A 12,605-nucleotide genomic window follows, 5' to 3' on the forward strand; every position below is an offset into this window, starting at 1 on the left:
GCAAAAAATAATTGAAGTAACCAAGTAATATTCTGATCTACCTGCAAATCCTTGTCAACTTGCATGTGTGGTGCTGTAATCAACCTTGGCTGCTGAGGAACTCAACAACACACACCCCCATTCTGGTAAGTGGAAAGCATCACAGAATTCATCCTGACAATATATAAAGGCTGAGGAAACACTAATAATAAATATATTTTTTCAAGTAAGTGTCTAAACCCTGGAACTGTTTATATTGCATGAAACAATGGGGCTTGGAGTCACGTTGGCGTAGAACTTTGCAAGATTGAATAAACACATAAATCGTCTCGTCTTTGATTGTTAGAGTTCACGTCCAAAAACCAAGAAAACACACATTTTCTCTATTGCTTGTGCTCGTAACCATCTTTGTAGTGCACTGAGTTAAGCATAATGCAACTGGGTGATAGGAAGGAGCCCCATGAGGAGCGCATATGTCTCACTGAAAGCCAAAAAAAGACAGAAGGATAATATTCACCACCAGCAAGGTTCGTTGTGCTGCTAGGATTTGAAGGGGTAGATTTAGTTCCATTGTTGTTGTTTTGTCTTGTCTTCAAAATTGAGGCTTTTGGTTCTGTGAAGCATTGTTTTAAATGGGTCTAAGTAAGTCTAAAAGAGTATGTGATTAAGCAAAATATAATCACAATAGCCTAGAAGTTTTCTAAGTTTCCATTGCACTGTGGTTAGTGGTGCGTAGATCTGCAGATACCAGAGTGCTAGATGGCTGCTGACCCTCTGAAGAGGAAAGCTGTTGGGCATGTCATCTCTATAACCAGAGAAACTTTATGTCCCTTTTATACATGGATAGAGGAGGAGAGGAAGGGAGAAGTACCCTCATCTTATCTGCTTAAAATCTGTTTCTCATGGTATTTTACTTCATCTTGCATGCATTTCATTAGGAACCTATGCATTTCAACTCTATTACATGCAACAAAACTAAATAAACTAAAAACAAACAAACAAAAAACTAAACTAAACTAAAACAAAAAAAATAAAAAATTTTAAAAAAACTCTAAATTTGAAAATGAAATTGTTTGCTTTTCAAGATAGACACACCTCCCAGGGGACACATTTAAGGGTCTCCCATAGCTACTCGTCCCACTCCACCAGGCGCTTCATCTTCTAAGGCAACAGAACCAGTGATGGGAGGGAGAAGGTGGTGAAGAGAGGAGACAGAATTACAAGGAAAGGATCCATGCAAGCAGGGGCTTGACACACTGTGATCCCCTCCTCACCCCTGGCCAAAGCAGGTGAGCACCTGCAAGGCACTGCATCTCTGCAACAGCCTGAGCAGCTGCAGGTTAAAGATCAAGGCTTTTAATGCTTGCGTTCTCTCTTTCTGATGTTGTACTAAGAACGCCTTTCCTGATGTGACCGCTGACTTGGAGGACGTCCAGCTCTTGCCCAGAAAGCACCAATGAAATGGAAAACTGTGCAGTTGGTAATACTTATCACAAGGAAAAAAAAAAATCAAGCAAGTAAATTGCTGAGCCTCGTGAATGTGCCTGGCTATATCCAAAAAGATCAAACTTTCTTAAAGATGCAGCTTGTTTGACAAGAGCTCTGGAGCCGACCCAGGCCAGGGTCCAGCGTGGTACAGCAGTGTCCCTGCCCTAAGAACCTTCGCAGGTTGCTTGGATCCCTCCAAGTGTCCGGCTTTCTGCAAGGCGCTAGGGCTCCTACCGTCTTCTTCAGACCCCAAACCTGCCTGTGTTCAGCGGATCTCTCTTCAGATAAGTCCGGACTCTAGATGATACTCAATGTTGAGGCAATCAAGCAGCTCCTTTTAAATAGCCCAAGATCTACATTTAGACAAAAACAGATCCCAGTTCCTGGTAAAGGCGTTTCTGCTCATCCTGTCACTGGTGACAGGAACGGAGGGAAACAGACTGAGGGAGAGGGAGACAGGGGAGGCAGAGGAAGGACAAGAGAGGGGGAGACTAGACGAGGGTGGAGACGTGAGGGAGGGGCGGAGACTGAAGACTGGGCCAGGAGGGGACAGGGGAGGGGGATGAGAGAGCGAGAGGCGGAGGGACCTGACGAATATCCGCGCCCCAGAGCGGCGCTCGCTTGGTGGTTCTAATTAAAGCGGCGCTCGGAACCCGGGGGACCCGCCTGACGTCGGCGGCCGCGGGGATAAGAAGCGCCCGAGGACAGCGGGACTCGAAGCAGTAGGGTCAGCGCTGTCCCCGTAGGAGCTGTGCGTCCTGTGTCCCTGCGCTGGACAACTAGGACTAGAGCTTAAGAAGTAGAGTCGGGACTGGGGGGACCAAGGAGCGCGGCAGGCGCAGGACCGACAGCGAGAGCTCGGGTGCCCGAGGGCAACGCGGGCTCCACGGCGTGGGCGCAGGTGCCTAAGGGCAGCGAGGGACCCACAGCTGGCAGGTGCCCCGGCCTCCCACGTCCAGGGCCGCCCATCTGCTCTGCGGCCGCGGACCTCCACAGCCCCCGCAGGAGGCCCGGCTTCACCTGTGGCCTCGCATCTCCAAGAGGTGTCCAAGACCCTGCGCGCGGTCCCCGCGGTGAAAGAAAGTTGTGAGGCGCGAGCTCCGCGTGCGGGAAACTTGGGTGCCGGCTGGTGGGGCGGCGGGTCCCAAGACCCGCTACGCAGACCACCAGGGCCATGCGCGTGTCCGGGCGCCCGCTGCTCCTGGTGCTGCTGCTGCTGCTGAGCACGGTGGGGGACCGGGGATGCGCGCAGCCCCGGGGGCCTGCAGATCGGCAAACGCTGCTGAGGTTGCTAGTTGAGCTGGTCCAGGAGCTGAAGAAATTCCACACAGGAGACTCCAAGAGGCTGCAGCTTCTCGGAGAGTCCGAGTTTGCCCTGGGCCGCAGAGAGGCCACGGATTATGGGGCAGACCAAGAGGAGCAGAGAGTGGGTGAGTGTTCCTCGGTGTAGACCTAAAGTGCTTAGAGTGGGTGAAAATCCAGCTGTGTAGATTATATTATGAAACAGAGTAAGGGAGGGTTCTGGCGGCATAGATTTGAAAGGCAGAAAGTAAGTAGTGAGTGGCTGGCAGTGTAGACCTGTGGGGATAGGGTGTGGAAGGGGGGGCCTAGCAATGTGAGGAACAGAGTGGGTAAGTTTCCCACAGTGTCGACCACAAGGTACAGAAAGAAAGTGCTGTGGCAGTACGGCCCAGTGGGGTTGACAGTGGATGAGGATCCGAGCAATGTAGACTCCGAAGAACAGAAAGTGAGTATCTTAGCAGTGTAGACCTGAGGGGTGACTGGTCTGACTGGCCAATCTACGAGGTAGAGAGTGAATGAGGGTCCAGGGATGTGGATCACAAGGACCGGCGTGGGTGAGGTCCTGGCAATGTAGACCTGATAGAGGGAGTGAGAATGAGTACTGGCGATATAGACCTGAGAAGGCAAGGAAGTGAGAGTGCCCAGCAGTGTAGACCTAAAGGAAAAAGAATGGGTAGGGGCCTGTCAGTATGGGCCCTGAAGGAGAGTTCACCACAGTGTGGACTGAGGAGTAAAAGTGCGTCTTAACAGTATGGATTGAAGGGCTACCTTCCATGTCTGAAAGACACATTATATCAGTATTTTCTTAGAATTGCTTTTCAAAAACATGTGTTTAAAGATAAATCAAGTTTTAAAAGTGTTTGTTTTGATTTGTTTTTGCTTGTTTCCCCAAAAGAAACTGGCAGAAACAAGAGACTGTGTAAGCTTCTAAGATAACAGTCCTAATCCCCTTCCAAGACTTGCTGGTGCCCAGCTCAGGACACTGCTCTTTCCAGCCCACCATTTCCAGCAGGGGAAGAAGTGGCCAGAGCTTCCCTGATGGAGCCTTTCCCAGAGTGGCCCGTGGGAATTTCTCAGGGAAGCACACAAGCTTTTAATGCTTTCATGACACAATTAGGTCAAATATGATAGGGTCACTTTTGTGTAAACGGACTCAAATAAGGAGTTCATGAAGAAAGGCCTTGGGGAGCAGGCTCTACCTCCCTCATGGAAGACTCAATGTCTCTCTTCAGCTATTGGGAAAGGGGAGAATGATATTTCTGGTAAAAATAAAATGTGACATTACACAATCATAGCTCCTGTGGGCCAGAGACATAGAAAATGACTGCAGATGCTGAAAATAAAGTAAAAACAATATCCAAACTCAGAAAAAAAATCAGGGACCCATCACTGGGGACCAGGTACCAATGAAAGTGTGACTATGAGATGGTGTGTAAAAACGTTTCCTTGGGTTCCCTGCTTTGCCTTAGAAACCAAGGTGATGTACATTCCCTCTTGTCCATACCAGCCTATCAGAAAACCGTAAAGAAATTTGATCCTTAAAAAGTCGCCTACATTGTATAATGTTCAATGACACATTTTAGGGGTTGAAGGTTCAGGTCCATTCCTTAAACATTTAAAAGCTGTGGAGTTTGATCTCAAAGTTCTTCGACTTAACATGTATATAAGTGATTCATCCATTGGAATCTATCCAAAAAAAAACATTTTTTTTTCATCCTGTAACTTTATGGCCTCGGACTCTTATAATATCCAGAGAGAATAGATTGGTAATATTGGAGCTTTAAGAATAGTTAATGCTACTGGAGAAAAATCATGTCCTGACCTAAGCATCCACATTGTATTATGTCCAACTACCAAGTGTTCTCCTATTTTATCTGGTGCACTGCAGTATGGATAACGCAAGTCTCAAAATTTCCCCCACATTCACTTAAGATCACACTTAGTAGGTGCTCTGTTCAAGTAATACGATTTCTCACTCCTCATAGAGATTGTTCCTCGAGATCTAAGGATGAAGGACAAGTTTCTGAAACATCTCACAGGTGTGTGTTCCCTTCACTCCTCTGCCCTCCCTGCTCCTTTTTGCCCTGAGTCTTTGTGACTTTCTTCCTCTGTGTTCCAGGTCCTCTTTATTTCAGTCCGAAGTGCAGCAAGCACTTTCACAGACTTTACCACAACACGAGAGACTGCACCATCCCTGCATGTAAGTGAGCACCCAATAGACAAATGGAGCTCCATTCTTTCTTTTCAGTGCAGGAGGTCTGCTCTTTGACAGGTGTGGGGGACTGAGTGTCCCTACCTGACTGGATTGGGGCAGGATGCCCAGACATTGGAGCAGATGGCTTAAAGTCTGCAGCAACCAATGCCACCAGAAAATATTTACCTCATGACAACCCACTGGACTTAAGCAGCTCTTGCAATGGGCTGAACTCTTTCGTTCACATCCTCATTTGTTTGGCACAAAGTCCATATTCTACTCAGTTGAACATCACACAGGTCAGACGGTTGCTCAGGGGTCTGCTGGTGGTCAGAGTGTTAGGGTATACTGAGTCTAGTTGGCCTGAAGTTTTTCCATCAACCTTTTTTGACCATCTCCACTGCTCTGACCAGTGCTGTTTTCATGCCATCCATACTGAAACCCTCATCACCCAATATTTGTATTTGCTATTCCAAATGCTGCTCTTCTGACTGTTCTTCTTCAGCTCAGAGACATAGGGCTCACGCGTTGGCCCATTTCTCATAAATCTTTACACTTCTTTTCACTTTCAACATGCTTCATCTATTTATCTACCACAGTATATTTCACTTCCCGAAACTGACTCCTTGCATTCTTCATAAAACCATTTTTTAAAATGGGATGATGACTTTCACCTAATTTAAGGCTCACAGGAGAAAAGCCTTGTAGACACACCAGGACCTGGCTGGCTGCTTTCAGAGATGATAAAGAGGACAGCAGGCTAGCTGGCAGGCGGAAGTAGCCTCTTCCACTTGCCACAAATATACCATTTATATGAAATAGAAATTTTTTCTGTTTAGGCAGCAGAGCTTCTCTGAACAATGGTGTCTGTCATTTATAGACTGCTTCTGTGTGCTGGACATTGCTAGGTAGGTGCATGACCTCACACCTGTGGGTCTTGGCCCAGCAAGGCTGCCTAGTGAGCAGTTATCAGACTCAGTCAGGCCTGAAGCCCAAGGTGAGCAGGTCTGCTTCCTGTAGAACTCGAGTTTTCATTTGAACTTGCCATGTGGACCTCTTGTATCGTTATCTCCCCTTCTTTCTTGTGCACTGAAACCATCTTCTGTTAGAGAATTACTACCTTGTTTCATGGGGGCCACAGAACCATTTTAGTGTTTAAGTGTGTGTCTATAATAAATATTACCGTACAATACAATAATATGATTCTAGATTCTAAATTTGAGCATGACCTTCTAGCATTAAGACCTATTCACTTTGAGGTTAGAAGACAGAGTTTCAATTGCTTGTCACAGAAACATCAACAAGACCAGGCTCAAGGCTCATGCTTCACTCTGTAAAGTCTCCGCAAGCTTCTCCCAGGGTGTCATGCTGTACTCCACACTGTTGTATCCTTTTGTAATAATATATAAAGACTTCTGGTCACAGCTCATGCTGATCCCTGGAGGTGGGAGGTTGACACATTTATGCATTGGAAACATTAGCCACTTCCATCTCTTCTTCCACAAAGAATCGAGCAGCGGTTCTTCTGGGATGTTCTAGGGTGTTCAGAAATTCACTGAAATCCTGGGGTGTGGGAATTGGTACGGTCTAGCCTTTTTAGATAGCCGTGGGAGCCTGGAGAATGAAGAAGCAAGCCTCTCTCATTCCCAATAAACAGAATGCAATCTACTACACATGCACATCAGTGGTTGAGGACGACTGTTTGAGACTTGAATTGAGTATGGTGGGAACACCCAGGGTCTTTGCAGGTTACAAGTGGGAGTATTTACAGTTTGCTAATTAGATCACTTTTGAGCTCAGGGTCCACTCCACCTTGGTCTTCAGGAAAACTGCATCCTAAAAGGTGTGGAGGAAGATCAATGAAGCACAAATCTAGATCAACAGTTACAAACAAGTTAGGATCTCTCTCCTCTCTGAACCACGTGTGTACGTCATAAACATTTAGAAGGGAACTTTTGGGGAGTGTGCAAAAATTTATCATTATCACTCATTCATTCAGATTCTTCTTTGAGGAGGAACACTTCCATTTTAAGGGTTTTTATTACTCCTGAGAAATAAACTTTAGTAAATCATCAATGACCAAAGCTTTCCACGTAAGTTTGTCCTGGGGAAACTCTCCTCTAGCTGTGGTAGCTGAACCTTGCTACACTTTTTTCGATGGAACAGAAGAATGAAGTGTGGAACCACAGGACACAGCAGTGAACATCAGGCTGCATTCCAAAAAAAAAAAAAAAACTGCCTTTTTTTTTTTCAGTCTATATTTGAAAATTTGCTTTAAAAAATTTTAATTCCTCTTCATTTTGATGATTGGGTCTAAGGCCTCCCACAAGTACTTTAACACTGAGCTATACTCACCCCCATCTCTTTTTTATTTGGGGGGACATATTCTTAAGTTGCTCAGGGTGGCCTCAAATCCACTCTGTAGCCCAGCCTAGTACTGAACTTCTTATCCTCCTGCCTCCACTTCTCCAGCCTGCCCTACTGCTTTTGACGTACTTACTTTCAAACATCACAGCAAAACTCTGTATTACGGCTCATCTCAGGTGGGACTTAGTCTGCATGCAATCTGAAAGAGGCCAAGGGCTGTAAAAAGCCCATGTCACTAGAAGCAGCACTTGTGGCATTTCTGTGGCCCTGGTAGCCATGGTTTAGAGGATGCTGTCTGTCTGCTCTGTAGCTTTTATCTGATTTCTGCTTGTAATGCCAGTTTTCCCCTAAAGTAAGTAAGGAACTTAGAACTCATGATTGCAGATAAGACTTGATTGCTTCTAGGGACTTCAGGTATTTTTTAAATGGTTATAATAATTTATATACTTGGGGAAAAAAAACAAAACAGCCTATGTTTAATTTTAATGTTGTGCAGGCAACTGACAAGGGTCTATGGTTTGTTTCCACTGCAGACTATAAAAGATGTGCCAGGCTACTTACTCGGCTGGCTGTCAGTCCCATGTGCATGGAGAGATAAGGTAAGCTCCCAAATAATTCTGGTGTCAGAATCCCATGTAGGTCATAAAAACATATGGGCATCTAGACTCATGCACTCTTTCATTACAGTAGCCTCACTCTAAGCAAAAGACAGCCAACTTATTTCAAAACATTGGTCATGAGTAGAAGGCTCCCCCTGCTGGCTCTCCACAATGGACATTGTTACTGGATGCTCATGGCTGATTTCAGCCGACAGTTTACATCAGGATACAAGTTTCCTATTGCTGTTAACTTCCAGGCTCAACTATCACTGACATTTATGAACGAAAGCACATGTCCTTCAATTTTTACTTAATAAACAACATAGAGAATGTGGCAGGCTAGAAACTGTAGCTCCTTGCTGCCCAACAACGTACTGCATTTCAGCCCATACAAACACCCAATTTAAAAACTGAAGCATGGGGGTGGGGACATAGCTTGAAGCATAAGGGTACCCGCTATGCAAGCGTGAGGCTCTAAGTTCAAATCCTACTAGTCACGTAAATGCCAGACATGGTAACAGACACTTGTAATCCCAGAGCTGTAGTGGCTACACAGGAGGATCACCTCACCACCAGCTTCAGTGAGCGAGCCTGTCTTGAAGGACTGCGCTGGAGCATTATATAACAGGACACATGACATCTTTCTCTAGCATACATGGGTGTGCACAAGTGCATACACATGTAAATACAGCATAGACACAAGAACCCAGAAACACGAAACTTGTCAGATCTGCATTCTTTTTGCACCTTAATAAAGTCAAACAAAATTTTAAGTTATATTATTTGTTACTAACCACAGCCACACAAGCTTTCCATATCTGGTAAAGGTCTGTAGTCTTATCGTTATAGCAGAAGCCTAACACAGCTAACATAAATGTTTCTGAGTGCCCATCCACAGTGTTTAGTGGCAGGACCGTAAATGCACTCTCTGGTTGTAACCGTACACTGGCCTCTTGAGGCACTCAGCTGAGCTGCTAACAATGTGTAGAGGGAAGATGACTTGACTTCCCAACACAAATTCCACAGGACTCAGCCATTTCGGGCAGATTGACAGAATTTTAATTTAATCAGTTCCGTATTTTTATGTCATAAGTGTGCCAGGCATTATTAGGTAGGAATTCATAACACAAATGAGACCTACTTCCTGAATGCAAATGGCTCTTCCCAGAAAAGATGCCTGCTGTCCAGAAAATACAAATAAAAAGTGAATGTTGCATTTTAAAAAATTGTTTAGCTTGTCTCATAAAAAATGGATGAGAAGAGCACTCTTTTATATACAGGCATGCTCGGAACAAAGGCAGCACAGTGCAGAGAGGTAAACCTTGGGGCTGGCTGGGTCGGAGGGCCAGTGCACAACAGCCTCATAATCTGGATTGATTCTTTATCAGGATCAAGAACCACTAAAATAAGGGCTTTCTACTCAGAAGTGGAAGAGCAGCGAGGGCTGCACAAGCATGCTGGCTCACTGGGCATGGTGGCGCACGCCTTTAATCCCACCACTTGGGAGGCAGTGGCAGGCAGATCTCTGTGAGTTCTAGGCCAGCCTGGTCTACAAAGCAAGTCTAGGACAGCCAGGGCTACACAGAGAAACCCCAAAACAAATAAAAAACAACAATAACAGAACCCAAGCATACTGGCTTTCTCTGGAGGAAGCAGGTGCTTTTATGCCAAAGCGGAGAAGTGCATGCCCTCCATGCCTTCTTTCCAATATTTTCAATTATATATGTATGTATTACATCTCAATTGTTATCCCATCCCTTGTATTCTCCCATTCCTCCCGCCCTCCCCCTTACTCCCCTCCCCTATGACTGTGACTGAGGGGATACCCTATGCTCATAGGGTATCAAGTCTCTTCTTGGTAGCCTGCTATCCTTCCTCTGAGTGCCACCAGGCCTCCCATCTCTAACTATGCATTTATAGTATACAGTAGTTTTTCTTTTAAATGGACACACACACACACACACAACACGGCATGCTGCTGATTACTGGGGGATAAAAATGTCACTTCCATTATGTGTCTTTATAATGGTGTCACCACCTCACTAGGAACACCCTTGGCAAGTATTCCCATTTACTTGTAAGTCAGGAGAGAATGTTCAGCGTATCCTGACAACTGTCATGCCTTTGGTCCCACCTAGCCTCCTGAGGGCTTGCACAGGATTCAGTTTCCCAAAGAGCCAAACCACCACCAACACACAGTATTCATATGCTGCAGCACATCCATGCTTGCCCAATACACACTACAGAAACACAGCAAGGAAAAGGCAAGGCATGTTGGACAGATACAGCATGAGACAGCCACAGTAAGGTGCACACCGGCCTCTGCTACATCCCTGGTACTATTCAAGAGTGAATTTGACAGAGTAGTGCGACACAGTGCAGAGGCAGGAAGATCTGTGTTCACAAACTTCCGCACTGAAGACCACCTGCTTCAACATTCACGTGTCCTAAGTAGAATAGGTTGTTTGGCCAAAACATGGGTGTGTGGGGCAGTTTTAAAAACACTAGTATCCCTGCCAACTATTAGCTTAAAACTTTATTCACTTTTTAAAGATTAAACCTTTAAGTCAGAAAGGTTTACATGGATAGCAAACCTGTATCTAGTGGCCACCAGTATAAACGCAGCTATGTATCTCTATACTTTGCAGATTAGTTCAGGACACTACTCAGACCCTCAGGGCTAGAATAAAAAACACTATGCCTCACCATGGTGGAGAAAACCCGAGCACACATTCTGCTGGTTCAGCAGCCGCATGAGGCTTCCGCTGTATCCAGTCCCCATTTCCTCTCTTCAAGACCACTGGACTAGCACTGCTGTCCCAGCTCTAGACCAGAGGCTAAAGGGCAGACTTTACAAGTCCTAGAAGAAAAGAAATGTGGGGAAGCTCCGCAACTGCCCCAACCAGAGAAGGCTTATTCTTAAGTCACACCAGAGAAGGCTTATTCTTAAGTCACACATAGACCTAAGTGAAAAGTCTGAACTCTGGGGTATTTTTAAAGTATAGGTTTGAGTACTAAGTATCTAAGTACCTTGTTTAACCTGAATATGGCCTAGTAACCTAGACACTACCCTTAAGACCAAAAGGGAAACAGGTATTCCAGCAAGAAGTACTGAAAGGATCTTGATTAAATAGTAGCTTTATGGTGTACAGTGTAAGGCAAGCACTCTTTCCAAGAAGTGACACAAACTGCAAGTCTGTTGATTGGATATCTAAAGAACGCTTTTGCACATGTAAGGCCACAAAATAAACTTCAGCAAATATTTACTCATGGGTGTGCACAATGGCTTCCATCCCTGAGGTAGTGAACACATGGTAACCAAAGGATTGCCTTGGTTTGCAGGTGGGAGTGGGGGAAGGCTCTAGACTTTGAACATAAGAGAAAGACTCCTTGTTTATACATGTGTTGTTACACTGCTGAACTACCAGTTCCGCTAGAATTGGTGAGTAGCGATATGAAATCAAGTATCATTGTTTTCAGCTGCAAAGGAGCGACACACCAGGAACCTTGAAAAGTGCCTTGGAAACCAACAGAGAACAGAACCATCTCCATGCCCATTTCCTGTGGACAGAGATTTATTTTTGCACTCTTCCATAATTCCTTTGCATTTTCTATGTTGCTGACAGTTTACAAACATACATTCAGCAAACCAGTGTATCTGTTGGTGAGATTTGCCAGTCTTAGATTATAATAGAGAAGACACCACATGTGATGTATAGTGCTATAAAATGAGGTATTTCCCTTTTAAGATTAGGTGGAATCACATGGAATAATTCTTTAGAAATATAGGCAGAACATTAAACCATATTTTCATAGAAAATATAGTATGATTTGACATTTTGTATTACTTCTACAATTAAACTCCCAAAGTATACTTTAAAACTGCATGGAAAACTTTAATGAAAACCAAAAAAACCTCAGTTGTTTTGAAGACAGTGGCATATGTATCTGTGGATATGCCCAGGCCAGTCCTATTTGTCCTCTGTTGATGTAAAAGTACATTCCAGCTATTGTACAATATGTAAATACTGTAAATAAATACAAGGAAATAAATGAGCTGTTTGGTATAATGAACAGTCTTCAGAATGACTCTTCTATGTTATTGCTATATACACACACACACGTGTATGTATGTATGTATGTATGTATGTATGTATATGTAGAGGTGACTAAGTATTGACATAAATTCCTGATCACTTGGTCTCATTTGGCCATCAATATTCCAAGTAAGTTCATATCCATCATTTTCTACATGATTGTAAGAAAATGCCAAACTAATAAGAATCCTAAGAATAGTTCCTTTTTCTTCTTTTTTTCAAGACAGGGTTTCTCTGTGTAGCCTTGGGTGTCCTGGACTCAAACTCAGAGATCTGCCTGCCTTTGTCTCCCAGAGTGCTGGGATTACGGGCGTGCACTACTACCTATAACAGTTCCAAATTTTAATGGATGTATTTTAAATATGATCTGATTGAACCTAAAAAGGTAAGTTTCTCTGTTCACCAAGCCCTTATACACATGTGGTGCTTATGAACACAGCCATAGAACATTCCAAGGTTCTGCATCTAAGATATACTTGTAAAAATTCAAGAAGACAACAGGATTTTACATAAAAGAGAACCTGAGATCCTGAAGCAACTATCAAAGCAGGATAGAAGAGAGTTTTGACTTAATCTGTT

At 44.4% G+C, this 12,605-nt stretch overlaps 1 protein-coding gene across 2 annotated transcripts; it reads left to right on the forward strand.

Annotated features, from left to right (window-relative positions):
- The first annotated feature begins 2,062 nt into the window (after positions 1-2,062).
- Alkal2 (ALK and LTK ligand 2) lies at positions 2,063-11,988 on the forward strand. Of its 2 annotated transcripts, XM_051144514.1 has the most exons (5): positions 2,063-2,897; positions 4,755-4,808; positions 4,889-4,969; positions 7,864-7,929; positions 11,410-11,988. In XM_051144514.1, exons 1-4 carry the CDS (start codon positions 2,642-2,644, stop codon positions 7,926-7,928), a joined length of 456 nt encoding a protein of 151 aa, XP_051000471.1. In that variant the 5' UTR covers positions 2,063-2,641; the 3' UTR covers position 7,929; positions 11,410-11,988. The 2 variants fall into 2 exon arrangements, with proteins under 2 accessions (XP_051000471.1, XP_051000478.1); XM_051144521.1 differs by lacking the exon at positions 4,755-4,808.
- The last annotated feature ends 617 nt before the right edge of the window (positions 11,989-12,605 follow it).

The sequence above is a fragment of the Acomys russatus genome, chromosome 1 (assembly GCF_903995435.1).
Source record: "Acomys russatus chromosome 1, mAcoRus1.1, whole genome shotgun sequence".
Classification (NCBI taxonomy): Eukaryota; Metazoa; Chordata; class Mammalia; order Rodentia; family Muridae; genus Acomys; species Acomys russatus.

Coding starts and splice junctions, on each gene's coding strand:
- Alkal2 (XM_051144514.1), top strand. CDS start 2,642: ATGCGCGTGTCCGGGCGCCCGCTGCTCCTGGTGCTGCTGCTGCTGCTG. Junction 2,898..4,754: donor CCAAGAGGAGCAGAGAGTGG/GTGAGTGTTCCT, acceptor CACTCCTCATAG/AGATTGTTCCTCGAGATCTA. Junction 4,970..7,863: donor AGACTGCACCATCCCTGCAT/GTAAGTGAGCAC, acceptor TTTCCACTGCAG/ACTATAAAAGATGTGCCAGG.